General features: G+C 43.3%; 1 protein-coding gene across 2 annotated transcripts in view; it reads right to left on the bottom strand.

Moving 5' to 3' along the window:
* CA8 (carbonic anhydrase 8 (inactive)) overlaps window positions 1-24,894 on the bottom strand; it is a 210,672-nt gene that overhangs the window by 70,437 nt on the left and 115,341 nt on the right. Inside the window, exons 1-3 of one of the 2 annotated variants that reach the window (XM_027128037.1) lie at window positions 16,500-16,675; window positions 15,028-15,219; window positions 2,949-3,073 (exon numbers count right to left, since the gene is read on the bottom strand). In XM_027128037.1, coding sequence (XP_026983838.1) covers window positions 2,949-3,073; window positions 15,028-15,219; window positions 16,500-16,599 — 417 coding nt within the window. In that variant the 5' untranslated portion in view covers window positions 16,600-16,675. Of the gene's footprint in view, window positions 1-2,948; window positions 3,074-15,027; window positions 15,220-16,499; window positions 16,676-24,894 lie in introns of those variants that run through there. The other variant, XM_027128036.1, reaches the window with a different exon arrangement.

Genomic DNA, 24,894 nt, shown 5'->3' with positions numbered 1-24,894 from the left:
TCTCTCCTCTCACCAGCTCAGCCCTCTCCGCCTGAAAACCCAGCTCACTCTTCACAGCCTCCATTAAAACAAAACAGAAAGCACCTGACTCACAGCTATGCCCCTCAAACTCTGCGAACCCAAAAGACGGATGCACTCCACAGGATCCAGCACTAGACGAACGTCAGATGACCGACAGAAGTATTTTCTCTAGGACTGGATCAGAGATAATCTGGGATAACAAAGAATTCAAGTATTATTCATCACCTATTTTGGAAAAATTAGTCAGAAATTCCATCATCATAAGTATAAATACTTCTGCAGAAACAAAGCCTCACCACCAGAATTTAATCTCCATCAACACAAACCATTACCTGTGCGCTTAACGGACCAGGGCAGTTAAAACTTCACCAAGTAGCAGGACCAGTCTGCACGCTGGGTCCAAAATTCTACTCGACTGTGGGGCGAAGAGCACACATCACCAACCTAATCTCATGGAGCTTCCCGAGGCTGTAAATTCTGTGAGTCACAGGCAAAGTCACTGAATCCCCTCCGGAAGCTGGCGCTGACCCAAGGACTCCCATCTCTCCCAAAATTTTTGATTATGAGACTGTATCTCTGAAGGCTGACTGAGATGAAAAAGCTTTTCAAACCCAAAGAAGAGGGCAGGGCCGAGGCCCTGACAGCCCAGTGTTTTCCTGCCCCTCCTCGGCCCTCCGCTACCCTGCAGGTTTAACTATTTGGGATTGTCTTGTGTCCTCCCTCCTCTTTGATATGTTCTGGTGTGAACTCTTCCCTTTCACTTTGGGTGAGGACAGGGCAACAGCCAGAGGTGACACAGAGACAGGGCTGAATTGCTTCAAGGCACTAGAAGTGATAGGATGTCTGTGGGAACTGAGAAAAAAGCCCCTGGAAAGGTTAACATTTGAAGACCCAACATCGCCCATCAAGGTCTTAAAGAAGCTGTCTCCTCTTACTGTCCTCGGCATCACATACCACATATATTATTCAACACACTGCAACCGTTTTTCCCTCCATACTCGAAACAGTTAATATTTCACTTTTTTTTTCTTTTTTTTTGGCTGCTTTGGGTCCTTGTTGCTATGCGTGGGCTTTCTCTAGCTGTGTCGAGCAGGGGCTACTCTTCGTTGGGTGCGTGGGCTTTTCATTGCAGTGGCTTCTCTTTGTTGCAGAGCATGGGCTCTAGGTGCATGGGCTTCAGCAGTTGTGGCACACAGGCTCAGCAGTTGTGGCCCACAGGCTCTAGAGCACATGCTCAGTAGCTGTAGCACAGGGGCTTAGTTGCTCTGCGGCATGTGGGATCTTCCCGGACCAGGGCTTGAACCTGTGTCCCCTGCATTGACAGGTGGATTCTTAACCACTGTGTCACCAGGGAAGTCCTAATATTTCACTTTTAAGACCTGAGTTTTTTTAATGAAAGGGATATTTGGGGCTTTCAAAAGAAATTTTTTAATGATTATTAAAGTAACATTGAGAAATACTTTCTCTAACTTCATTCTTTAAGGCACATATATCATTTATATAAGTTAACCAGTAGTGACTTCCAGGCAATGAGGCAGGCATGGACGTGGTATCTGGTCAGGAGCAATTCCATACTTAAGTATGTGCAGTTGGGAAAGACAGACAAGGAAGACTGGTGTTTCCACAGCCCCTGAAATGTACTATTACTTGACACTGATGGGCTATTTCCCAGGAGAGAACTGCGGTCCTTATAGAAACAAATATGAACAACAGAGACATCCTGTCAATTTCACGAATGTGGGTTGTCTCTGATGTACCTGGCACTGCACTAAATGTTGGGAGTAACACAGAGAGTGAAAGGGAGACTTTTTCTTCAGGAGCTGTATTAGCTTGGGCTGCAATAACAAATTATCATAGACCGGAGGCTTAAACAACAGAATTTATTTCTCCCACTTCTGGAGGCTTGCAAGTCCAAGATCAAGGTGCCGACAGAACTGGTGTCTGGTGAGGGCACACTTCCGGGCTTGGAGATGGCAGTCTTCCTGTGTCCTCACCCGGCAAAAAGCAGGGAGAAGCAAACTCTCTCTGGACTCTTATCAGGGCACTAATTCCACTCACGAGGGCCCCACCTTCATGACTTCTTCTAATCCTAATCACCTCCCAAAAGCTCCACCTCCTAATACCATCACATCAGGGGGTAGAGTTTCAACATATGAATTTGATCGGGGGGGTGGGGATCACAAACACTTCAGTCCATAATAGGAGCCCACACTCAGTGAGAAGGACTCTTTAAACACTAAAGGTTACAATGCATGAGATCAATGTCACAGCAGCAATCCATCAAGGACACTGGGAGCACAGAAGAAGAAAGAATTAGTTCTGCTTAGGGAAGGAACTCAGAAGAAGTCCCACGGAAGAAGGGATACTCTAACTAGATACTGAAGAAAGAGCTGGAGTTGGCTAAGAAGATAAGTAGGGGAGAAAACTCTTCAGACAGAAGAAAGACTCTAAAACTCTTTCTCTCTCTCTCTCTCTCTCTCTCTCTCTCTAACTGCTTGAGGCGAATAAAACCAACTTACCAATTTTAACCAGAGTTAAACCAGACTTTTAATTACTGTTGAGGTTTCTCCAGAAGTTATTTGTTTTCACCTTATCATCTATTCATAGCATCCACAAAAGTGACCTCCTGAATTTGCAGAGGCAGCAGAATTTTTACAACAGTAATAATACTAAGATGAAACTTAATAGCATAGATTGCCGTTATAACCAACAGCCCATGCGCATTCTCCAAGCCCACTAAGGCTGATGGGAAGCCTCATTTGCTGCCCCAAGCTTATATTTCATGGAGCACTTTTTTATTTTAATATATTTAATATTGATTACATTCAAGAGCTACACATCTACTTTTAAACTAAACCATTTTCAGTAAATCGCTGAATACTTTACATGAACAACAAAAGTTTTACAAGCTGATTTGTTCTTCTTACCTCCATGGGAAAAGCTTTGAAATTAACTGTGTGCTCAGAACCACGCTGGTTTTCTCTTCCCCAATGAAATCTGACTTCATACAGCTCAAATTCATGCCCTTGAGGCAATGGACCTCCAGATAGAACTGAAAAAAGAAAATAACATATTTAATTACATCTCAAACACATTCATCAGCACATCACTATAAACACTAGGGACATTTTTTTGCCAAAAAGGTCTCATGAGCTCTACAGAATAAATTCACATAACCAAAATGAAGAGTGAATCACAACTGTGAGATGAATTTATACTGTCATCTTCATACAGTAAAAGTTCAAAAATAACTTTTACTTTCAGTAAAAGTTCTGAAATACTTGGGAATGATATGTATATGTTAACTTCTTGTGTATTTTAGGCATAGGAGTTGACAGAAAATAAACACAGTAGCTATTTATACTCCCTGACACTTAAACTTATCATTGATCAGGGGACAAGAATATGGTCTGAGTCTCAGGCTGACCAATAATTCGCTATAGACCTATCAATAAATTGAACCTTGTTTACAGATAATCCATTTACACGAGCAGGCTTTCAACTGAGACAACAGATGTCAGCCAACAAAATTATCCATGCAGTGGATTATTATTAAGCCAATCTGATTTTTCAACAATGAAATCACATTTTTAAAAAAGCAATCTATCATCCAGTGTCACATAAATATAAACAAAATTGTAATAAAATATTAACAATACTTAAAATATTAAATTTAGTTCTATGGGGCCCTGTCTCTATGTCTCATTTCCGGAGATAACCCGGAACTTTGTCCCAAAGAAGAGCACTCTAAAGGATGATAAAAAAAATACATCTTGTCTTGAAGCAACAAAATACTTTGATTAGTTAACACTCCCTGATATCATATGGAAAAATAAACATAAAGTTTATTACAAAGGGCCAATTTTGACACAAATAAAGGTTGTTTGCATTCTTCCTGTTAACAAAACTGTTCATTCTAAATGGTATCAGCTAAGAATTATTGGTTATTTTCAGCCAAGGAGCTGACAAAATTCACCCTCTCCCCAGATGTGGTCTCTTTGAAACAGGTTAGTGTTCACACGTGGACTGTCATTGTGCAGGAAGCGACGGTGGCCAGACTGGGTGCCCCACTGCGGATCATCCTTCCTCTAAACTCAAAGGAGAAGAAGGGGAGTTGGTGCAGCCATATTTATTTGGTTGGTTCTTCATCTAATCACTTTTCCCCCAAAGAATTTAAAGCTGCTTCCATCAAAGTTCCTATCCTGCAGCCAGATGGCATAAATCAGAAGGAAGAGCAAAGGGCAAACAAAGACAGAGGCAGAGAAGAGACAGAGCAATGAGGCCATGGCACAGATGAACATCTCGCAGACCTCGCTGAAAGTGCCCTACAGATTTGGTGCTAAGCCTCCCTCCAGCTCCAACAAAGAAGAAAACCAGCAGCAGCAAAAAGGGACTTTAATTTTTCAAGGGTTTAACCCTCACATCTGGAGGAAAGGGAAGTGCAGTGATGGCCTTTAGGGTGACACCATGTCGCAAGATTGTAATGCGTTCCTCACGCTTGGTCTTTTTTTTTAAGTTTCAATGCAACTCTGAGGGGTCGGTGTTATCATCCCATCGATGTGGCTGAAACCGGTTGAGGGTGAACAGCCCCGGTCATCCAGCGAGCCAGCTCCAGGAACCTGGGACTCGAGCTTGTGACCCACAGCCCGCAGTGAGACGGGGAGACCGTGCTTTCGGTGCCCATGAGCATGACCCAGAAAACAGTGGTCTTTAGCCATGTAAATACATGGCTAAAAAGGGATTCCTGAATCTAGAACCACAATGCAGGCTCACTGCATCTTCTTCAATAACCATCATGCTGTGGATTGAAGAAGGTCTAAAAGTGTTTTGATCTCAACCAGAGTGCCACAGCTTCTGAATACCCTCCAAACTCATTCCCTTACCATGGTTGTCCGAACTGGGTCTTAAGAAAAACTGGCAAAGAGGCCTGGAGTCCACCCACTGTGTACCCCACCTCCCAACCAAAAAGAATGAATGGGAAAGGCTTCTTGGGAGTCCTGGGTAGCAGGTAGATGGGCCCCTGGACTGGACAGCTGGAGTTTGCCAAGTGGAATAAACTGGAGCTTTGTTTTCCCAGACACTCCAAGGACCAAGTTAATGGAGGGAGCTGAGCTCTGCTGGAGTAAAGAGATAAGATGACCCCTCCTGAGGTCAAGGGGAACTCCCCAACTGCAAATGCACAGAAAGGCTCCTCGGGAGTCAAAAAGGGAGGGGGCATTACCCCATTCCACGCTGGAATCGATCTTGGCAAAAAGATGCACACACGTACCAGGGAAGGACCCTAGGACAGGTCAGGTGTGGGAAAAGAAGAAAGATACTCGGCCAAAGGTAGACAAAGAGCCAGAAGAACTGCCCTGTATAAATGATTCAACCACCTCTTTACTGTGCTTCTCCTCATTAGGGAGGACACACACACCCTTTCTCTCCGGGTGTGTATTTCTGCCTTGCTTCTGTCTTAAATAAATAGTTTCTCTGTGTGCTCTCCCACATGTTGTGCTGTGTCTCTGATAATAAACTCTGTATCTGCTTTTGCAGTTTTTGCCTCCTTGAGAAATTCATTTTTCAAACAGGGCGAGAGCCAGGGCAACTTTGCCTCTAGCCTCTAGCCCCTGGTAGACTAGCAGCTAGGATTCCTGGTTTTCACTCAGGCTACCCAGGTTCCATTCCTGGGCAGGTTCCATTCCTGCTCACCACTATCTCCCCGAGATCAGTCTCACGCTTGCTGCACCCCAGCCTGCACCATTTGAAATGGAAACACCCTTCACCTTGTGGGTCTACGACCCGACTTGAGGCTTTTGTCTTGGACCAGGCCTAGCTCCACACGGCCAAGGGAAAAGAAACGGGAGTACTGTGGAATGAAGCATACGTGAGATCGGAAATATATTTTCCCAAAACATTTTCATCAGGTACACACACACACATACACACAGAGTTTCTGAAACTGTTACAGAGCAGTCTACCAGTAATTTCTTATAGCAATGGATGAAGCTGATTCTGTCCGTGATTTCAGGGGCCAAAAAGAGATCTGTGCTTCACACGTATACCCCTCACCTGACCAATGGTCAATATTTCTTTAGATTAAACCTTGGGAATAGAACTGATATTTTAAATGCCCTGGAAATTCAAACTGCACAGATGTATGTCTTACTGGGGAGAAGTTCCAGGCCCACAGGGGTTCCACTGAAAAATATTTCAACGAATATTTTTTGATCATCTACACTGTAACAGGCACCATATTCAGTGTTTAACATACATTGATGTTGGGCTTCCCTGGTGGCGCAGTGGTTAAGAATCCGCCTGCCAATACAGGGGTCACGGGTTTGAGCCCTGGTCCGGGAAGATCCCACAAGCCGCGGAGCAACCAAGCCCGTGCGCCACAACTACTGAGCCTGCACTCTAGGAGCCACAACTACTGAGCCCGCGTGCTACAACTACTGAAGCCCACGCGCCTAGAGCTCATGCTCCGCAACAAGAGAAGCCACTGCAATGAGAAGCCCACATGCTGCAACGAAGAGTAGTCCCCGCTCGCCACAACTAGAGAAAGCCCAGACGCAGCAACGAAGACCCAACACAGCCAAAAATAAATAAATAAAATTTTTTAAAAAGATACACTGATGTTGATAAAACAGACAAAATTTACCGGCTTCATGGATCTTACATCCTATTGGGATGACATGCGAATTTATATATTTATGAAGATCAGACTTTTACTGTGATGTTTGGTCATTACATGGTCATTATTTCAAGAAAATTATAATGAAACCAGATCCTCAGGGTCTTACATTCTATTGGGTTGAAAATGAACACAAAGAAGGGAAGCGTTTTTCCCAAGCCTGGTCCCCAGGGAGAGGTGACAAAGGGGAAGCTTTCAGCCAGGAATTGGCTCTGGTACCTTTCACTTTTGCTGCAGAAGAATAATCCAAAGTTAAACCGCACTAAAAACGCAAGGTGCTGCAAAGCCATAAAAAATGACAAAATCATGAATTCAGAATTTTATGAGGTGCCAGGTAAAAGCATTACCTGTTCATCCCCCAAGAATGATTGTGTTTACAGACCACAAATAAATAGCAGGTCTCTTTTATCCATTTAGAAACATCCTCTCAAGGCATTATTCTTCCTTTTGACCATGTCCTTGTTTTATGAGAAAACTAGTCATACCACAAGAAGAGCACTTTTCCTACATTTATGAAGATCACATTTTGCTTAGTGATATTCTGTCATTATGTGGCAGGTTTATTAGTTGTGGTGCCATTATGTCAAATAAAATTACAAGGAAACATGAAACTCACACTGACGACACGCTACATTTCCTGAGAATAACAAACTTGTGAAAAGAATACAGCATACACCGATGCCATTGCTACCACCTCCGTTGTCTTTAATCCTTCTTCTTTGATAGGCACAGCCATTACGCTTATAGACATAAAAGAGTTCCTTTCAGAAGCTTCTGCAAAATATGGGAATCCCATAGAGACATGACATATATACATTTACCTAAATCCATTTAAGCTTCTATAATCCTTTGCTGAAAACAGACTTGCCAGATAGTTCAAAAGCTGTTTGCCCCTCATTTCATTTGAGTTCAACACACACGTTTTGAGATGGTCCCCATGCCCACCCTTGTGCTGACCACTCAGTGTATAAAAGGAAGGATATAGTCTCAGCACTGGCAAGGCATTCTCTGTGCTTAAGGCACTAAAGGTGATTGCATCGGGGCAGTAGGGGAAAATGCACAAGGCACTCAGAGGGCGCCCAGCAGGGTCCAAGCCAAAACCAAGGCCGGTGGGGGGTGGTCAGAAAGTCAGGGAAGACTTTCTGGAAGAGATGACAGCTAAGCAGAGTCTTGAAGGGTAAGCTAACAGCAGAAGCGAGAAAGTACATTCCGAGCAGAGAGAAGAGGCTCAGAGAGGCTCAGAGATGGGAAACGGCCTGAGGGTACTCCAAGACAATAAAGTCAGAGGTACCCAGTGGCCAAAGGCAGGCCTCAAGGTGTGAACATCAGGACGGGATGGCAGCTCACGTGGAGGGGCTGGAGTTTATCGTGGAGGGAATCATCGTTAGCTTTTAAGCAGGAGGCTAATATTTTTGCATTTTAAAATATTACTCCCAGGTCCCAGGTCTGGGACTTCCCTGGCGGTCCAGTGGTTAAGACTCCACACTTCCACTGCAGGGGGCATGGGTTCGATCCCTGGTTGGGGAACTAAGATCCTGCACGCTGCGTGGCGTGTGGCGTGGCCAAAAAAAAAAAAAAAAAAGGATTAAAATATTACTCCCAAGGGGACTGCTCTGGTGGCGCTATCAGATTGCTATCATCTGTAACAATTTGAGGAACCTGGGATTAGAAGAATTCTAGAGGTTTCCTTCCAATCATGTCCCTCTCTCAATCCAGGAATGCTGTGTTTCGCCACTATTTATTTTCAGAATGTAAAGCTTTTACTCTTGAGTTAGTTTCTCCCACACAGTTGTAAGGCTAAGCCTGTAGATGCTATTACCTAAGATTTTGTAACTTGTTAAAACCAGTATCATCTGTAGAGCCTCCAAGTTTCCAGAATTTGGAGTTCTCTGGCCTTCAGAGCTACTTGTTCATATGTGTATAGCTATGTATAAAAGCTTCATTTTAAAGAAGAAGAAAAAAAAGAATCCGCGTGCCCATGCAGGGGACACGGGTTCGAGCCCTGGTCCAGGAAGATCCCACATGCCGCGTAGCAACTAAGCCCGTGAGCCACAACTACTGAGCCCGTGTGCCACAACTACTGACCCTGCACTCTAGAGCCCGTGCTCCGCAACAAGAGAAGCCACCGCAGTGAGAAGCCCACGCACTGCAACGAAGACCCATCACAGCCATAAATAAATAAATAAATTTATTTTAAATATATATATATATATATATATGTGTATATTACTCCCAGGTCTGCATGGACAGTGTACCAGCCAAGAGCAAGCGCAGCTGTTGAAAAGGCTGCTGTCACAGCCGGCCAAAGACGGTGAGGCCAGGAGACAGAGGCTGCTGAAGCCACGACTCCAACGTGCAGGGACACCAACGCCAATGGTCCCTGATGTGTCCCCCGAAGGATCAGAGGCCCCCAAAGTTCATTCTCAATAGGTTTAAAGATTTTATAGCCTCAGTTTAACTTTTAAGGAATCCCAAATGTATTCAGAAAGCATTCCAAAAATAGTATTAATTAGTATTTTTTTAACATTTGAAGTCTTAAAACAATCAGTATTTTTTAAACAGTCCTTAGCTTTTAACCTACTGCTTTATTTCATATTAAAGAATAAATATCATCAGCTCATAAGTGTAGCACTAACATAACAGTAGGGAGAGGAGACCAGTTAAGCTGCGTCTGTATAAGCAAAGTGAAGGGGGTGAAGGCAACTGTCCAGGTAATTCAAGTCCCCCAAAGTCAGCTAATAACACACATAATCACAAGTGAATTCAAGTTTTGCTCTCCTGGTTGCCCTCATTTATAAGAACTTCTCTGAGAAGAGACAAGTGAATCTCTAATTCTGGTAGTAAGTGATCAATAAGTATATGTATTAATGAATGGAGGGCTATCATATGAGGACCAGTGGAAGGAACTAATTATGTCCGGAAGGAAAAATGGCAACTCCACGGTATGATGATGGCAGTCAATCTTTTACAGAATGTCATGTGGAAGTACAATTTTATGTATTCCATGTCAGTCCAGCATCCCAAAATAGAAACAAGGAGGGCAATCCCAGAAACTTTTCGATCTGGGGAATTACTCAAAAGCAAAATGGATCTCCTCAGTGAGGAATGATGAAGCCACCCAGCCACTTGCCAGAAGGTCTGAGATATGGGGGCTGGATTGGGGGCCTCCAGGGGCCCATCCCACTCATTGAATATGATTCAGCCCCTTTCCTAAACTCATGGGCTGCCTTAGTGGAAATCAGAACACTGAAGAAAGTAGCAGACAGTCTGTGTGAGTGAGCTGCTGAAAGGTGATTGTATCACAAGAGAAAAGGGTGGAGAAAGAAACTTTGAGAAATCCTATCATTTAAGGTTAATGGGGCATGAAGAACTGGCAAAGGAAAGGCAGTCAAAATTAAGAAGAAACATCTGTGACGTCATAGAGACCAACAGGAGAAAGAGTTTCCAAAAATTCCATTGCAAATGCAGCAGAATTAAAGTATTTTGAGAATTTTAAAGTGGCCACTCGAGGGCTTCCCTGGTGGCGCAGTGGTTGACAGTCCGCCTGCCGATGCAGGGGACACAGGTTCGTGCCCCGGTCCGGGAAGATCCCATATGCCGCGGACGGGCTGGGCCCATGAGCCATGGCCGCTGAGCCTGCGCGTCCGGAGCCTGTGCTCCGCGGCGGGAGAGGCCCCAACAGTGAGAGGCCCGCGTACCGCAAAAAAATAATAATAATAAAAATAAATAAAGTGGCCATTCGATCGTAGAATGAGATTATCAGTGACGTTCGTTTGGGAACTTTCAGCAGGGGATTGGGGGTGAAAGGCTCCTGTTCGTGACATGCCTCAAATTTAAAACCCCAGGTAGGGTTACTATATATGGGAACTATACCATTAGGATTATTTTAAAAGCTTTAATTTAGTAAATGGAAGCATTTAAATTATGCTACAATTGCTGTAATTCTTTTTGGTAATTCTGTATCCTTTTTTAATATAAACAAAGCAGAACAATTTTTTTAATTGTGCTTATTCTACAGATATTTTTATTTAAAAAAAAGCAGCATCCAAGGAAACTTCAATGCATTATTACCAAGTGAAAGAAGCCAAGCGGAAGGCTATAAAATGTATGATTCCAACTATATGACACTGTGAAAAATGCAAAGCTATGGAGACAGTATAAAGATTAGTGATCGCCAAGGGCTGGGGAGAGGAAAGGAAGAACAGAAGCACAGAGGATTTTTAGGGCACTGAAACCATTCTATACTATGCTACAATGGTGGATACGTGTCATGAAACATTTGTTCAAGCTCATGGAATGTAAAACACCAAGAGCGAACCCTAGTGTAAACTATGGACTTGGGCGCTGAGGGTTCAGCTGTCAATGCAGGTTCACTAACTGTAACAGATGTACCCTCTGGTTACACTGTTTTGCCTGCGGTCAACAACCAGATGCTGCCAGCCAGGTGTGAGCCGTCACACCCCTCCCCTCAGAGAAATCCATAAACCTACAAAGGCTGCTCCAACAACACAGCCTGGTCCTATGTAATCGTGTTACTGTGACATCCACCAGACCTCAATCCCTGCCCATGTGCAGAGCCTCTGATTCAATTTTTAGACCCATTCCTAAATATGAACAGAGAGCCAAAGACCGCTGGACATCTGAGGAGAATCTCCAACATAAAACAGAGACACCAAAACAAACAGAAGAAGGATCCCAGAATAAAACAGAGACATACGGGAAACAGAAAAGAAAGCAATACAGAAGAGAATGAAGAAAGATCCTATAATCATGAAATAAATACTGGTAGCCATATTTTCTTTAATTCATAGAACACAATTTTTTAGAAATTAAAAATATAAGAGCAGAGATTAGAAGTTTAATAGAAAGATAGAAGTTGAGGAAATCTACCAGAAAGTAGAAGAAAAAGACTTAAAAAAAAATCTTATCAATGAAATAATATAGGAAAATTTCTAAGAAATAAAAGACAATTATCCTGACTGAAAGGGCCCACCAAGGGCCCAGCAGAGAGACACACAAGGTATGCAAACAATTACTCTCACAAGCCCTTCTTCTCAGCAAGTTACTGGGAGATGAACTGTAGGAGGGAGTAAACCAACAAATCCCTGAAATGAGGGAACAACCTCAAAAAGAGGATGTCTTATCATCCAGGAAACATGGAATTGGACACAGAGACAAGCCAAGGGACTTACTAGGCCTGAGGTCCAGGGAGCTGTGGGCGATGGCAGTCCAGATGGGCTGAAGAGGGGAAGGATGGATGAGAGGACTGGAAGGACTTTTTGAATGTCCTGGGAGAAGATGTGCCTGCTAGACATCAGAGACTTTGGAAATGAAATCATGACGGATAAACAAAAAACCAAAGAAACAAAAATATACCAACTCTGGGCAGGGGCAGGGGGGAACCCCACATTATTCAATAAAGGAAACAGAATATAGTCTCAGCTGGAAATGACAGTTACACAGTCATAATAATAAAAACACTGAGCTAATTTAAATAACAACTGTAATTTAAGTACACAGGGACGATGGGGGGGGCAAACCCATGATGGGGGAGGGTAATAAGAGCTAGACTCGTCGTCCATCAAAGGGAGTTCACAGATATCTTAAATATCAAAGCACAACAGTATAAATATGCTATTAAGAAATGTGGAAGTGGGGCTTCCCTGGTGGCCCAGTGGTTGAGAGTCCGCCTGCCGATGCAGGGGACACGGGTTCGTGCCCCGGTCCAGGAGGATCCCACATGCCGCGGAGCAGCTGGGCCCGTGAGCCGTGGCCTCTGAGCCTGCGCGTCCGGAGCCTGTGCTCCGCAACGGGAGAGGCCACAACAGTGAGAGGCCCGCATACCGCAAAAAAAAAGAAAAGAAAAGAAAAGAAATGTGGAAGTGACAGCAGGAAAAACAGCTAAGAGATGAAAGTGGTCGTAATCAAGGCAAACAATTTTAAGTGGGGAGGGGTGGGTTATAACCAGAAGCAGAGACAAATATAGTACTAGCCAACTATTTAAATTATGTTTACATTCTATCTTGATAAAGATAAAGCTTGAACTAAATGAATGAAATACAGGGTGTTCAGGGCTTGCAGACCATTCCTTTGAAAAACTTGTATATGCTAGGAAGCAAATAAATAAGCTGGTCCAGACATGGGGTTTTTTTGGTTACTTTTTTTTAAAGCTTGGAGAAACACTGAAAGGGAAGAAACAATGAAGAAGTGATTATACTGGCAGAAAGGAGACAGGCATCTGAAGGAGCAAGGTCTCCAAGGAGTCAGAAGTAAGGGGTCTGGAGCGTGCACGTCAAATCAGACCCAGACAAAAATACAGACAGCTCTTCCTCGGCGGTCAGGGTGGACCCAGTGGGCCGAGAGTCGAAACACTGCTTGATCGGCTCTGTTCTGGGAGGCGATAGGGGGCCAAGGAAAAGGTTGAGAAGGCTTGAGAAGTTACCAGAAGAAAATGGTCAACTCAATGTGATGGAGTAAATTTGATCTTCGAGCAGGAATGGACACAGAGTCTTAACTGCCAGCGTTTGGACTCAGTCATTCCTCTACGCTCCCATGATACTTTATAACACCATGTCGTATTTACACTGATGCTCTAAACGACTGTGTTTTCATCAATATGAATCCTCAAGAACCTTCTTATCCATTTGTATACAAACCAACATTCAATCACCATGATGCTTGATGTGAAATGCAAGTTAGTTGTATAGATATATAAACGTTTCTTTCCAGAAGTGAAAAAGCATGTCAACATACCAATAAACCTTAAAACGTAATACCAACATTACCTTAAAATGTTTTTTATGTCAGGACAGTCAGCATACAATGATTTACTATATATTTTATAAATAATACATAACGTCCCATCATAGATAACCCCCCCAAAAAAATCTGATTTAAGTTCAAATTTACATCTGAAGCTGTCTTCTTTGACTACATCCACACAACACCTAGATTCTGTTTTGGGTGACGCCCATATCTTGACTAGACTCAGAGCAGCTGGGAAGACTCTAAGTTAAAGCTCAGGAACATTCACAATGAATAAAATATCCATAGTTGGTAATCAATACCTGCCCTGCCTCATAATAAACCCAAAGATTTTATGGCTTGAAATATCAAATTTATCGATTCAGAATTAATCTGAGTACAGTTGATCTCTGTTTATCAAATGCTTCCTAGTATTTCAACATACTCCTAATTTTACGTTCTTTCCAAAAGAGAAATAGAGTTATTATTCACTATGAAAAGCAAGATATTAATGCTAATTTTAAAATATTCCACTCTCCTCTCTCCTACATTTGAGCCAAAAGCCAATTTCCTTGGTAATTACCCAACAGCTTGTCTAAAAAACATTTCAGATCCATTTCAAATAGGTTCAGAGGGGAGGAAGAGAGTTAAAAAATAAATGAGTAAAAGAGCTTTGTTTGCCATTTAAATCTTTTGCTGAGTTTACAGGCTGTTTTTGATTGCTATTAATTAAAATTCTTCTTGTCATATTAATTTAGCAGAGAAAATTAATTTGGAAAGTCTATCTTGAATGTCAGATTATGTCAATAAATCCTAATCTTTAGTTTTACAAGTTAGTAAAACAAAGAATAATTATCTACATGATTTATTTTTTTGTTTGTTTAAAATGGAAAGTTTATTTGCTCAGTACACCAAATAGACTGCAAGCACTGTCATGACAAATATACAGAAATATGCAGATCAACATAAAATAGTAATTTAGTTTAAATGAAGGGAAATCTCTTTAAATGTTATGACAACGTACTCCCAAGAATCTTTTTTTCAGTTAATTATACATTTCAATAAAACAAACGGTAATGAATTAAGTGGAAGTTAGCTTGTGAATTTTTCTTAAAAATAAAAATCCAACCCTATTAATTCATACCAGTTAAACACTCTAACTAAAATCTCCAAGTAAGTGTAAACGGAGATGAAGTTAGTTACCTTTTTTGCTTGAACAGTCCCAAGGAAAATGGTTACTACAAATACAGCAGGCAAACTGTTAAGACCGACCAATCTAGAACATACTGTTAAGCTAATCAACACTTTAGGACAAAATACAGATTGGTACACTTGTGTACCACAGGGCTGGAATTTGACCAACTAAGGTTGTTGCAGTAACATCACACAACATGGAACAACCAACTGACACCTTCATAATTTCATCCTTTCATCCTTCCAAAAATGTTTCAGAAAATTATTCCCCTAAAAAATGCATTTTATAGTCTATAAAGGTATCCTGACAACAGAGCTAGGTTAGTTCTACCTTTAAGGTTACACAAGCTCTATAAACTTCTAGTTTAAGAAGCACGCAGAAACATCTAAAATACCTGATTTTGACTTCAGGATAACCTGAATGGCGTGCCCATCGTTGGCGACCTCACAGTCCCGGCAGACCACGTAATTCGGGGAGAGGCGGACATCCAGCAGTGAGGGGTCATATCGAGCTTCTCTTGAGTTCAAGTTAATGGGAGACTGGTACTCCCCATTAGCATCCGGAAACACCAAGCCCCACTCAACACCTGAGGACAAAAGGAAGCAAACTTAGAACAGACTGAAAAAATAAGTTACAGCAAAATGTAACATGGGGAAAACTAGTTTAAACACTGCTTATGATCCTTGCCATTATTAAGAAGGTTATGACTACTGTCCCTTTACAGATAAAATATGGTAATAATAATGTGTGTGAATTCTTGCATTCATATTTTGAATGATCTAATGTTATCAAACAACACATTCAAAGTCCTAGACTAATAAGATATTCTATTTGCCTACACAGAGGTACTAATTTATGGCTCTAGAAAATTTAGATCATCTTTAAGTGATTAGAAAAAAAATGACACCACAAAAATTTCCTCTGTTCATTAGTTTAATTATGTGCAGTACTTGGGAAATTCCTGTAACACTCAGCATTCTTGGCGAGAGCCAAAAACCATAAATCTGTTGCTAGTGAATAAACACTCCTTACCAGAAATGCGAACACAGTATTCTGAAGTGCGCATATGCGTATATACGCATACCTGTATATACGTAATATATACATAATACTCTTTTCGTATTTTTATAATTCAAGTTGTAAACTCTCCGTTTGTTTCAATATATGTAGCCAACATCAGCACCAGTAGTCAGCTCTGTTAGGAGTCCTACGTCTTCAGGGATACATTTAGGAAACTAAACGTTTTATTTTAAGGGCAGCCCCCATCTTGCCAGGTCCACTGATTCAGCTCAAAACTTAGGAAGACTTGAGCGGTGTCAGCATCCTCAGAGAAAAGATCAGTGGCTCAAATACTTTCTCCCCGCAGGCAAGCAAGAAACTAAGTTTCACTAACGCTATATGAGAAAAGAATCTGAAAAAGAATGACTATATGTAGATGCATAACTGAATCACCTGGCTGTACATCTGAAACTAACACAACGCTCTAAATCAGCTATATGCCAATAAAACATTTTTTAAAAGAAACTATTAGTTTCACTAACGGTGTATTCTCAAGGTATTGAGTACAGCACAGCGCGGCTCTTCTCGCTACTCGCAAGACGGAAATGTCACCGCCGCAGCCTTCAGGCTCGCCCTCCGGACCGCGGCAGATGCCAACCGCTGCCCGGCACCAAGGCCGGGCTCCCCGACGCGAACGCCGGCGGCTGGCACCCCCGCTCTACCCGGAGCGCCTGGTGCCCCGAAACGGGCCGGGGGCGTGCGAAAGTGTCGGGGACGCACGTGGGAAAGAGCGGACGCGGGGCGCGGCGAGCGCGCCAGAGCAGCGGGACACCAGCGGCGCCAGCCTCCCGACGCGCGGCCGGTTACCTTCCTCGTAGCCCCACTCCACACCCTCCTCCTCTTCCTCCTCATCCTCCTCCTTCTCCGGGAAGGCCACGGTATCTTCGATGAAGCTCAGGTCAGCCATGGGGAGGCCGTGGGTCCCCTCGGCGCTCTCGCCTGCGGTGCCTGCGCCTCAGCGAGGCTAGCGCTCCGGAGCGCGAGGCGGCGCACGGGGCGGTGGGAGCGCGCGTGCAAGTGGGAGCGCTCCCGCCAGTGGGAGCGCGCCTGTGTGCGTGAGGCAAGCGCGCGAGAATGAGTGTGAGCGCGTGCGGTGAAGGGCAACGTGGGTGTGAGCGCGCGAGCTAGCGCGAGCGGCGCGAGGCGGGAGTCGTCGGGCGGCCAGCCCTGGGGGCGTGCCCGAGTCCGGCCGGAGCGGGAGGGAAGCCGCGGCTCCGGGAGCGCGATCAGGCGAGTTATAAACCCGGCCGGGGCGTGGCTGGCACGGGAGGGACCGCCCCCTGCGCTCAGGCGGGGGCCCGGGATGGACCGCACGAAGAGGCCCCAGGGCTACGGGCCGAACGCACGGAAGCAGGAGAACCCACCCCTAGACACACACACGCACGCACGCACGCACGCTCGGCCTCCCGCGCCCAACCCCAGTGCGCAGGGGCTAGGCCAGGGTCTTCCTACCCTAATTTACTGTCATCTTATTCCAGGAAATACCACAAAGAAAGAAAGGGGTCGGGGAGAAGAGACACGAATTGCCCCGGATAAGAGTAAAGAGAGGGCTGGAGAACCCTGTACCAAAACAAAAAAAAGTTTCCCGCTCCGAATCTTAGTCGTTGAATATTTACTTTTTAATTCATCCTTAGAGACCAGCGGAAAAGATTATGGAAAATTTTCCAGGAAACGTATAGTTCCTAAAAACACTCAAGGAAAAAAAAATTATTTTAATCTAGAGAAGAAATTTTAGGGAAATTTTTCCATTAAAAAAAAAAAGGCAAGAGGAGTGAAAGACAGTAACGGAAGGCTGTTTAGTTTTAGTTTTAAGCCTGGCTTAAAACTTCGGGCGCAGCTGACTGTGTACACAGCTCCCAATCACCTGGTGAAATCGTGTAAATAATGAAATGCACACATAACATAACAAACAGGAACTTTGCTGATCCAAAGAGTCACCTCTTGAATATGCTTCTCAATCCAGGGTGAATGACTTCAACCCCCTGTTCCAAGAGCTTTTAACTCAGAGCAGGTTAACCCCGCATTTTTAGAAGGTCTGTGTGCATAGTAAGCTCAGATTTGGACATTAGGTAAGATTTTTATTAATGTGCACCAAAATGTAAGCAGGTTGAATAGCGGGTTTCTAAATGATACCATCCTTATGAATGCTTAACTCCTCGTGTAAGGATGGAGATGCTCACTTTGGAGATGTTTAGTTTCTGTGTTCCCAGCCCTCACTGCCTACTCAGCCCTCTACTTTTGTAAAAAGCGACTTTATAGGCTATTAGAAATTTCTCCGGAAAATGGATTGGGACTAAAGGGGGTGGGGGGGGGGAGGGGCGGACTCAAACAATTCTGCCACTTTCTGGAATGTTTAGCAAAATAGATAAAAGCTATTGGTCAACTTTAGCTTTGAGGATTTCAAGCATTCTTGTAATTTCTCTTTTCCCTTAACACAGAGACCAGAAAGTCCACCATTCAGAGGACTGATACACAGTTTGAGAGAGACTAAACTCATTCTTCACTCACTGCCTTTTGGTGTTCTTTAGTGGAGACCCTCCCTCCTCTGCACCCCAGTAAGCCTGGGATTGACAGAAGCAGAGGTCTACCCTAAAGATATAGCCTTTAAAAATGATAAGCACTAAAATAATAATAATAAGCACTGCCCAAAATATTAACCACTTTCCACTGAATTTCTTCTAAAAGGAACATTTTATTTCTTTTTCCATTTTTGAAAACTTTTTCACAGTCTTGAAAATTTCAATCGACTTTCTTTTTAGAAGTAGGTTCACACGTTCATCAAATGCTGCAACTCATGGAACCCAGGCAGGATCGTGAGAACAAGATAGATCACTTTGTGACCTTGAGCTCGTCAGCAGTGTCCATTTCCCTTTGCCCCCAAACCTGCATGGATGCTAGATTGCAACCACTGTGTGACCACCAATTTCATTTAAAGGATCACATGAATTATAGAGATGTTTACCAAACCAGAGGACAGCAAAATCTTGTGGGAAAAGCTCAGTTTTCCATGAGTAAATGGTGCGCCGTATCTACAACAGATAGGCTGAGAGATTGAACTGTTAATGCTGAATTTTGCAACTCATAGACAATTTTGCATATAGCCCACGATGTATTCATAAATACAGTTAGCTACTAGACAAACGTATGTATACACATATTTGTTCTTTGTGAATTTTTCAACATCATGTGTGTAATGTAACTCCTCTCTGCAAGCCTAGGATACCTGCCCAGCAAGCAACATATGAGCTATTCCACCATGCGTCCAGATATTCAATTAACAGGCTTAATTGCTTTGAGACTGTGTGCTTCAGAATTCTGCTAATTAACAGCACCTTAAGACCTTCTCTTCTCAGATCGCTGTACTATATTATCACTAAAGGTGGAGTTTCTATTTCTAGTTATTATAAGATATCTGTCGCCATAAAACCTGAACACACAGATCAAAGATATAGGCCATTGCTTTGATTTACAAGATAGAACAAGCACACCTAAATCCAATATCAGACAGTCTAAAAATATTCATGCTCTATATTATGAATATTAGTACTACACATATCCCTCTGTATAATTTTAATGCATTTCAACCTAGTATCATTTTGATTGATAATTCCTTAAATTAACTGTATATTGCTCACTTTTAGTGTTTGCATAACTGAGGTCAAACCACATCCTAAAACAATTTATTAAAACTAAGATATATGTAACTAATTACTATCCGATACTAAGAAAAGAGAACTAGAAATACCTAAAAGGAGCAAACTAATCTAGATATCACAGCACCGCACACCTACACAGCCCTCTGCTCCCAATCTTTTCTCACCCTTTATCTACCTTCCCAAGGCTTTCTTACTGTACGGATGAGTTTGGGCCCTAGAGTTGTCATAAATGATCATTACCTTCTTGTGCGCACCTTGTGCTCTAGGAACACCTCAAGGATGGAGCTAATATTTGCATGTCAAGTAGCTTTGAACCAGATCAATTTCTGAACTTCACCAACAATGAATTGTGTTCCTTTGTGTGCACCGCTCTGTTGTGGGAGAGCCCAGAATGAATAAAATCCTGTTTGTGCCCTTAAAGAATTTACAGTTGTCTTGGGAGTGAGGAGGTGAGAAGAGGTAATTAAGTGTAATAAAGGCAGTATGTTAAATAGAGAGGCAAGTACCATCACCATCTAAGGAAGACGCGATTCACACACAAGGGAATGATCCAGAAAGGTTTCTGGGAAAAGATAGCATTTTAGGCCCACCATAAAAGATGAGTAGGAGTTTTTGGTGGGCAGTGAGGGAGGGAGTATGATTACTGGCATGACCAATGATGCTGAATCATGAAAGTGCTTGTCATCGATCCATTTTCTTCTCTGAGAGCCTTCTATGACCTGCCAAAACCCATCCGCGATACTCAAAACATGTGTGCTTCAGTGGGCTCACGTCTGAAGTAAGACGCTTCTCTGGTTGTTACGTTCGCTAATCTGATTTTTGTTTTGTCAGTATAGATGTCAAAATTTTCCTCACTATATACATTTTGATTTCTGAAGGTTTCAAGCTTTGTTTAGTAGGCAAGTTCTGATTCTTTCATATTTCTTTCTGCGACAGATTAATCTCGTATTTTGCCTGCTTCGAGTAGCATTTATCAACCTAATTTGTTTGACCTCTTCTTGGTCTCTTGTCTTCAGAATCATCAACTTTTAGTCTTTGGGTTCAGTGTAGCTGTGGAAGATTGTATAGTAAGTCCCCTACATATGAATGAGTTCCGTTCTGAGAGTGCGTTCCTAAGTCCAGTTTGTTCCTAAGTCCAACAAAGTTAGCCTAGGTAGCCAACTAACACAATCGGCTATATAGTACTGTACTGTAATAGGTTTATAATACTTTTCACATAAATAATACATAAAAAATAAAGAAAACATTTTTAATCTTACAGTACAGTACCTTGGAAAGTACAGTAGGACAGTATAACGGCTGGCATCCAGGGGCTGGCATCGAGTTAACAGGCAGGAAGAGTTATGGGCTGGAGGAGGGAGAGGAGGTGGGAGATGGTAGAGCTGAAGGATCGTCAGCGATAGGAGACAGTGGGCAAGCTGCAATTTCACTCACGCCTGATATTGATGGAACGTACATTTGCATCTTTGAAAGTTCACAACTTGAAGGTTCGTATGTATCTTTTCTGTCATTCTCTGGCCCTTTCTGTGAGATTGTACCTCACAGCTTTGACCAAGTAAATATCAGTAGAAGTGCATGTACCACTTCCCAGTAGAAGCTTTAGGAATTATTATGTGGTTCCACCACCATATTTGTCTCTCTGCCCCAAAATGACCCAGTCCAAGAAAGGCACTAATCCTTCAGTCAGTCTGGATCCTGGAGTAAAAAAACATGCAGAGAGCAGAACCACAGACACCCCAAAGTCAACCTATTACGTCAGTGAGAAATAAACCTTTGATAAGGCACTGAGATTTCAGGGCTGTTTGTTACAGCAGCATAACCTAGCAAAAGCTGATTGTTACAGTAGCCATTCAGGTAAAGATGAGTTCAAGGGTAATCTTCATTGGCTCAAATGCTTTTTGGCACCTGTCTTTTTTTCAAAGTAAAAGTACCTCTCTGACCTGTAAGGAAACTAAACAGCCTAAAGCAGTGCACTTATCTCTGCCTTGCAAACTTCTTAGAAGCCCTGGCCCTAACTGGGATCCTGACAACCTCACCACACCATGAGAAAGCCCTCATCCATGGAAAACCCCCCATCTCCTCCAGTAGACATGGGCCATAGCTCTCTTCACTTCTCTGAGATCACACCAATTATGTCTGGGGCCTAGTGCCCCCTTCAGCACCAAAATGACAGAGGCTGAATCTGGGATGTCTGAGATCATTATATTGATGGCTCCACAATCTGTCTTTATAACAAGCAAAACCTTATGCAGGGAGCCTTCCTAGTGTTTGCCAAAGGAAATCACCCACTCAAGTGGTTAAAGTGCATTCATAATAAATCTGTGTAGATCTCTAGCCCTGAAATGAAGATTGTGTTTGAAGTACGTGTTGTATAACCTCCTCCAATAGACAATGAGCTCCTCTAGGGCAAGAGGTTCATCTTATTTCTCTTTGTATCCCCTCATGGTAGGACTTAGGACTTAGCTTCCACGTGCCACCTGATCAGCCTTTACCAATATATTAGTGCAATAAAAATTACGATTGCTGGGCTTCCCCGGTGGCGCAGTGGTTGAGAGCCCGCCTGCCGATGCAGGGCACACGGGTTCGTGCTCCGGTCGGGGAAGATCCCACATACCGCGGAGCGGCTGGGCGCGTGAGCCATGGCCGCTGAGCCTGCGCGTCCGGAGCCTGTGTTCTGCAACGGGAGAGGCCACAACAGTGAGAGGCCCGCGTACCACAAAAAAAAAAAAGTTACGATTGCTAAGGTGGAAGCTTTCAGGGTACAGTGGGACCATGGAAAAGGGAGTGATCAAGTTCACTTGGTGGCAGGTGTGTCAATAGGGGCTTCGTAAAGGAAGTGACATGTGAGCTGGGTCTTAAAAGATAAATAAGTGTTCTTTTGCCCACAGAAGGGAGAAGGAAGTGAGGTAAGAAAGACATTCCAGTGAAAAGGAAAACCAAACAGCAAAAACTCGAATATAGAAGCCAGCCTGGGTTCACTTTTTGATCAAGTTTTTCTTTTTCTGTGGTGTTAATAGAAGGCTTTCTGTGGTGTTAGTAAAAGGGCAAAGGGACACCTTTAAATAGTGTGTCTCTGTTTTAGTGATTTTTTTTTTAAGTCTCAAAATAATCTCATGAAGTGAAATAAAGTACAAAGTAAATGATAGGCAGGTACATACTGTTGACAGAACAACAATGCTAAAAATGTATTGAGGGAATTCCCTGGCAGTCCAGTGGTTAGGACGCTGTGCTTTCACTGACGAGGGCTGGGGTTCAATCCCTGGTCAGGGAACTAAGATCCCACAAGCCAAGCGGTATGGCCAAAAAAATAAAAAATTATCCTCAAGGATACAGAGACTTTTACGCCAAAAAAAAAATAGGTTTAAAAAACAAATGTTTTGAGCCCTCTTGACATGAAGAAACGATACAATGGCCAAGTTAGAGTAGGCTGTTGGCCTGACTCATACTTCAGTTCCCACAGCAACTGGGATGCCTCACTCTGCCCTACAACATGCTGTTGGCAGTAGGAGATGCGCTATGCCTGTTGTGCAAAATGGCAAAGCCAATTCATAGGAAAATAATATCCGGGCACTACAGTTGTCTCCAAAGATGGCTGCTGTAATCCCTGTCCTGTAGGCACATGAGAGGGGAGGCTGGTTCCCCTTCCCTTGAATCAGGGCTGGCTTTGTGACTTGCTTTGTCCAGTAGACAGCGGTAGAGTGACCCTGGGCCAGTTTGGGGCTTTGCATCTAAGAGGGCTGGCCGATGCCTCTTTTGCTCTTAGGAACCAGTCATCATGGAAGAAACTCTACCACCCCAAGCCCACCATGCTGTGAGGAAGCCCAAGCCAGCCACGTGACAACACCTGGAGCAGCCCAGGGCACAGGTGACTGAGACCTTCCAGCCCAGCTTAGCCAGCAGCCGGATGCAGCCAGGTGAGTGGCTCCACCTGACAGTGTGTGGGGCAGAAAAATTGCCCGTCTGAGACCTGCCTGAATTCCTGGCCCATAGAATTGTGAGAAATCATAAATCATTGTTTTAAGCCACTAAGCTTTGGGATGGTTAATTATGCAGCATAAAGAACTGAAACAGCACTAACTGTGTCCCAGGCACTATGTCAAGCATCCCCCATAGACTGTCTCCTTTAAGTCTCATAAGAGCTTTAGAAATATCATTCCATGTTCAGATGAGATTGTCGGTGGCCATAGACAGAGGTGTGGGTGACCTGAGATCTGCCTCTCTTAGAACCTGTGCTCGGAACTGCCAAACTGACTGCCTGCAGAGTTGGTGAACTCAGCTAATGTGCTCTGTCTCCACAACCAGGAGAATGTGGGTTGTAAAACAGTTAAGAACCAGACAGCAATTTAAATGCATACTCCAGCTCTAACGCATCCTGCCTCTGGGCAAACAGGGAGGTATGCTGGACCAGTCTTGGCAGCTGGAGTCAAGAGGGTCAAAAATGGAAGGGTCAAGGAAGCTAAGAAAGGAAGCTTGGAAAAAGAGCCATACAAAACTGAAACATTTTTTTAATTAATAGACTTTTTTTTGAGCAGTTTTTTTTCCAAAACAATTAAGCAGAAAGTACAGACAGTTGCCACCTACCCCCTCATGTCAGCCCAGTTTCCCCTATTATTAGCATCTTGCATTCGTGTGGTACATTTGTTACAATTGATGAGCCAATATTAATGATATATTATTATTAACTAAAAGTCCATAGATTACATTAGGGTTCACTCTTTATGTTGTACATTCTGTGTATAACTTTAAGACTCTGCTTTGGGGATTTGATGAAATTTGGTATTTTTATTCTGCTCTTGGAATCCCATTTCCAAACATAACAATCCAGCAGTGGGAATTTCCTGGCGGTCCAGTGGTTAGCACTCCACGCTTTTACTGCCGTGGCCCTGGTTCAATCCCTGGTTGGTGAACTAAGATCCCACCAGCCGTGTGGAGTGGCAAAAAAAAGAAAGACTTTGCTTAGGTATAGAAAAGGGAATCTGTGGCTGGAATCCCGTGTTGAAGAGATTTGCTCCCAAATTAACCCTACTCTGCAGCCATGCATTAGTCCATCTCTGTTGCTCCTCTGACCTCTCCCCTCTCTGTCCTTCTGTTTGTCTTAGCCTCTGCTTCAACCTCAGGCTTGCCCTGCTCAGACTAACAACTCAGGATTTGATCTCTCTCTCTCTCTCTCTCTCTCTTTTTTTTAATATTGGCTGCGCCAGTTCTTAGTTGTGGCATGCAGGATCTTTTTTATAGTTGTGGCATGCGGACTTGTAGTTGCAGCATGCATGCAGGATGTAGTTCCCCGACCAGGGATTGAACCCGGGCCCCCTGCATTGGGAGTGCAGAGCTTTACCCACTGGACCACCAGGGAAGTCCCAGGATTTGATGTCTCTTGATGGACTACAGGGCCCCTCTCACTGGCTGATTTGCTAATCAAAACTTGCTATTATGTATTATGTGTGTAATGTGATTTCACTCACTAATTCATAATAATATGATAAAAAGTATTTTTTTATAGATGAGGAAACTGAAACTCAGAGAATTAAGTGCTTTGCTCATGTTCA

Source organism: Aethalodelphis obliquidens, unplaced genomic scaffold, assembly GCF_003676395.1.
Source record: "Aethalodelphis obliquidens isolate GAN/ISIS:26980383/991018 unplaced genomic scaffold, ASM367639v1 scaffold33, whole genome shotgun sequence".
Classification (NCBI taxonomy): domain Eukaryota; kingdom Metazoa; phylum Chordata; class Mammalia; order Artiodactyla; family Delphinidae; genus Aethalodelphis; species Aethalodelphis obliquidens.
The sequence above is the reverse complement of the archived record's forward strand: the minus strand, read 5'-3'. Positions and strand labels throughout refer to the sequence as shown.